The sequence below is a fragment of the Frieseomelitta varia genome, unplaced genomic scaffold (assembly GCF_011392965.1).
Source record: "Frieseomelitta varia isolate USP_RPSP 00005682 unplaced genomic scaffold, Fvar_1.2 scaffold_988, whole genome shotgun sequence".
NCBI classification, from domain to species: domain Eukaryota; kingdom Metazoa; phylum Arthropoda; class Insecta; order Hymenoptera; family Apidae; genus Frieseomelitta; species Frieseomelitta varia.
In genome coordinates, this window is record NW_025110798.1 from 5,767 (window position 1) to 8,677 (window position 2,911).

General features: G+C 39.8%; 1 protein-coding gene across 1 annotated transcript; it reads right to left on the bottom strand.

Annotated features, from left to right (window-relative positions):
* Positions 1–335: 335 nt before the first annotated feature.
* LOC122538382 (alpha-glucosidase-like) lies at positions 336–2,911 on the bottom strand. Its single transcript, XM_043672393.1, has 2 exons — positions 2,239–2,911; positions 336–1,741 (listed from the first exon to the last, which is right to left on the bottom strand). The coding sequence occupies exons 1-2, from the start codon at positions 2,836–2,838 to the stop codon at positions 617–619; spliced, it is 1,725 nt and encodes a 574-aa protein (XP_043528328.1). The 5' UTR covers positions 2,839–2,911; the 3' UTR covers positions 336–616.

Here is a 2,911-nt window from a genome sequence, read left to right on the forward strand (position 1 = left end):
AATTATACTCTATAGATTATAATAGATTAAAAAAATTCTTTTTGATGTCTAACAAAATAACGAATTCTCTTTAAAAAATGTATAATTCTTTCACGCATTAATACATTTTCATACAGGATTGAAAATGCAATAAAACAAGCTCTAATAAGTATAGTATATTATCCTCAATAATTGCGTTGCAAACACGGTATATAGAAATTTCATTGAATCATTTTTCTCACTTTTCTCAATGAAGAATTTGATGAAAATTTACAGATTATCCAATCGTTCACGTGACAGAAGCAAAATGATCTACAAAGATGTATGATTTGTTATTAGATTTTAAAAGCAGTTTTATCATGAACAAAAATATATTAAAACACGAGATGATAATACAATTAGAATTGCAATTTCACGAGCAACGACTTTTAAATCAATCATGAACTTTATTTATTTTATTGTACTGTATCAATTTATTGTATTCTATCGAATTGGTTGTTAAATAATAATTAGTAACAACCGGCAGCAATAATTCATTTCACATTAATCACAATCTTCAATCATTAATCAGATTATTTAATTACCCAATTCTACCCTTCAACAACATTAATCGTATTAAAAAAAAAAAAAAAAAAAATCAAAGGTTCTCATCGTTCGATGAAAGTAAATTGGGGGTGGCAAACATAATAGCACCAGATGCAGGGATAGTTATCGAACCCGATGAAACAAAGGTACCCGGACGAAGATCAGAATCGCCGATAACAGTATGAACTACCAGGTCAAAAGGAAATGGCAACACAGTCTCAGCGTCTAAAGTGACAGGTACATCGATAAAACCAAACAGCACAAATATCCTATCTCTCCCGTAAGCTCGCATAACACACAAAACCCTTGAATCACACACGGTGATATTCAGAGAGCCGTGCGCGACAACCGCTCGTTTTTTCACCATTACTGATTTCTTGAATTTCTCGTATTGCGTGATATATATGTCTCGCTGTGCCTCCAGATTCACAGTCTTGTAATTCGAATTCACAGGTAGCCAAGTTTTCGCTTTGGTAGAAAAACCAGCGCTGGTGCTGTTATTCCATTGGTACGGCGTTCTCGCGGGATCTCTAGATTTCAAGTGATATCTATTGCGACCGGCGCTACAACCGGCCGGGTCCACCGTCTCGGCGTAAGTGAATTTCCTGTCCACCATACCGATCTCGTCGCCGTTGTAAATCACCGAAATGCCAGGCATAATCATCGACATCAACATAACATCGTCGGCTCGTACATGACCGAATCTCGTGGCCACGCGATGATTGTCGTGATTACCAACAACCCAATTCGGAACGCTGCCTTTCGGCGCTGTCCTCACCCACTTGTCGATCAGCGTTTTATAGTCTGCTGGTTTAGATTTGTTGTGCAGCTGGTTAACGAACATGAAGTTAAAAGGAACATTAGAGCCAGCGTTGTAGTATTTAATGGTCAGATCGTGAGTGGTGTACGCTTCCGTGAGAATCAGCTTCGGATCGGATTTCGTACGATTCGAGTGTTCGTCCATCAGTTTCCTCCAGCTTTTCAACGTTACGTAGGTCTCGTTCTGATCCTTCGTGTAAATGTGGACCAAGCTGTCGTAGTCGTCCTTAGGGATGCCGGTTTTGTTGCTGCGTGGCTCGTCCCGGAACTTGGCGTCCTCGAACATGAAATTGATCGCGGCGATGCGAAAACCGTCGACCCCGCGATTCATCCAAAACGTTAACACGTTCTTCATCTCCTAATTACAAAAACCAAAAATAACTGTTACTTCAAAAATTTTTGGGAAAAATATCAGTTGTTATTCAAGTTAAGTATACTAATCATAAAATGAAAATAACTTTTAAAATAAAAACATGTTTTTAAAAAATCATGTAACTACGAAATTTTTATTTCTAAATGTCTTGGTTATAGATAACGATTAAAAATGACAAAAATTTCTTTCGTTGTCCATAAAAGAGAAATTCTATTTCAGTTTTCTCAAAATACGAGGGTATAAAGTATTGTTTTTGATTTAATCACAACATTTTAAAGGCCGTAGAATTCCGATGTAAATCTCGCGGAATTTGATGAAGAGAAAAGAACCGAAGTAAAATTCCCTCATTAAAAACGATTAGTGGCACCAAGAAAGTTATTCGCTCACTTACAATCGTTATTTCGAACCAAAAACATTTGAATCATAAAACTAATATGCTCTAACTTTGTTCGTTTTATGGTTATAACAGTTGTGATCCCTGCCTGATTCAACGCTGCGCTGCGATAATTCAAATCCGGTTGAGCCGCAGCGAATTGGTGCAGATAATATTGCTTGCGCACGTCGTTCCATTGCCAGGCCGAGCCCCCGAAGTTGCTCAGCCAATTGTTTGGTGGCTGTCTCTTCCCGTTGACGATCTTGCCGTTCTGCCAGATGTAGTACCCGTCATACGGTTTAACCTTGCGAACACTTTTCTGGAACCAGGGATGCTGGTTAGAGCTGTGATTAGGCACGAAATCCATGATCACTTTGAGCTTGAGCTTCTTGGCTTTGGCTACCAGCTGATCGAAATCGGCCAGAGTTCCATAACTCGGGTCGACGTCCGTGAAGTTGGAGATATCGTAGCCGAAGTCGACTTGCGGGCTCTTGTAAATCGACGACAGCCAGATGGCCTTAGCGCCTATGCCTACGACATGCTCTAACTTGCTTGTAACGCCTTTCAGGTCACCGATACCGTCTCCGTTGCTATCCTTGAAGCTCCTCGGATAGATTTGGTACACGATGATGTTCTTGTACCAGTTTACGTCCACTGCCGCGCCCCATGAGACGAACAGGGAACACGTTACGAGCGTCAACCGAAACATGATTGAACTATCTGAAGTAGTGAAAATGCGGCCGACATTTTATAAAACGTGACGGGATTAACTATCTGTTTGC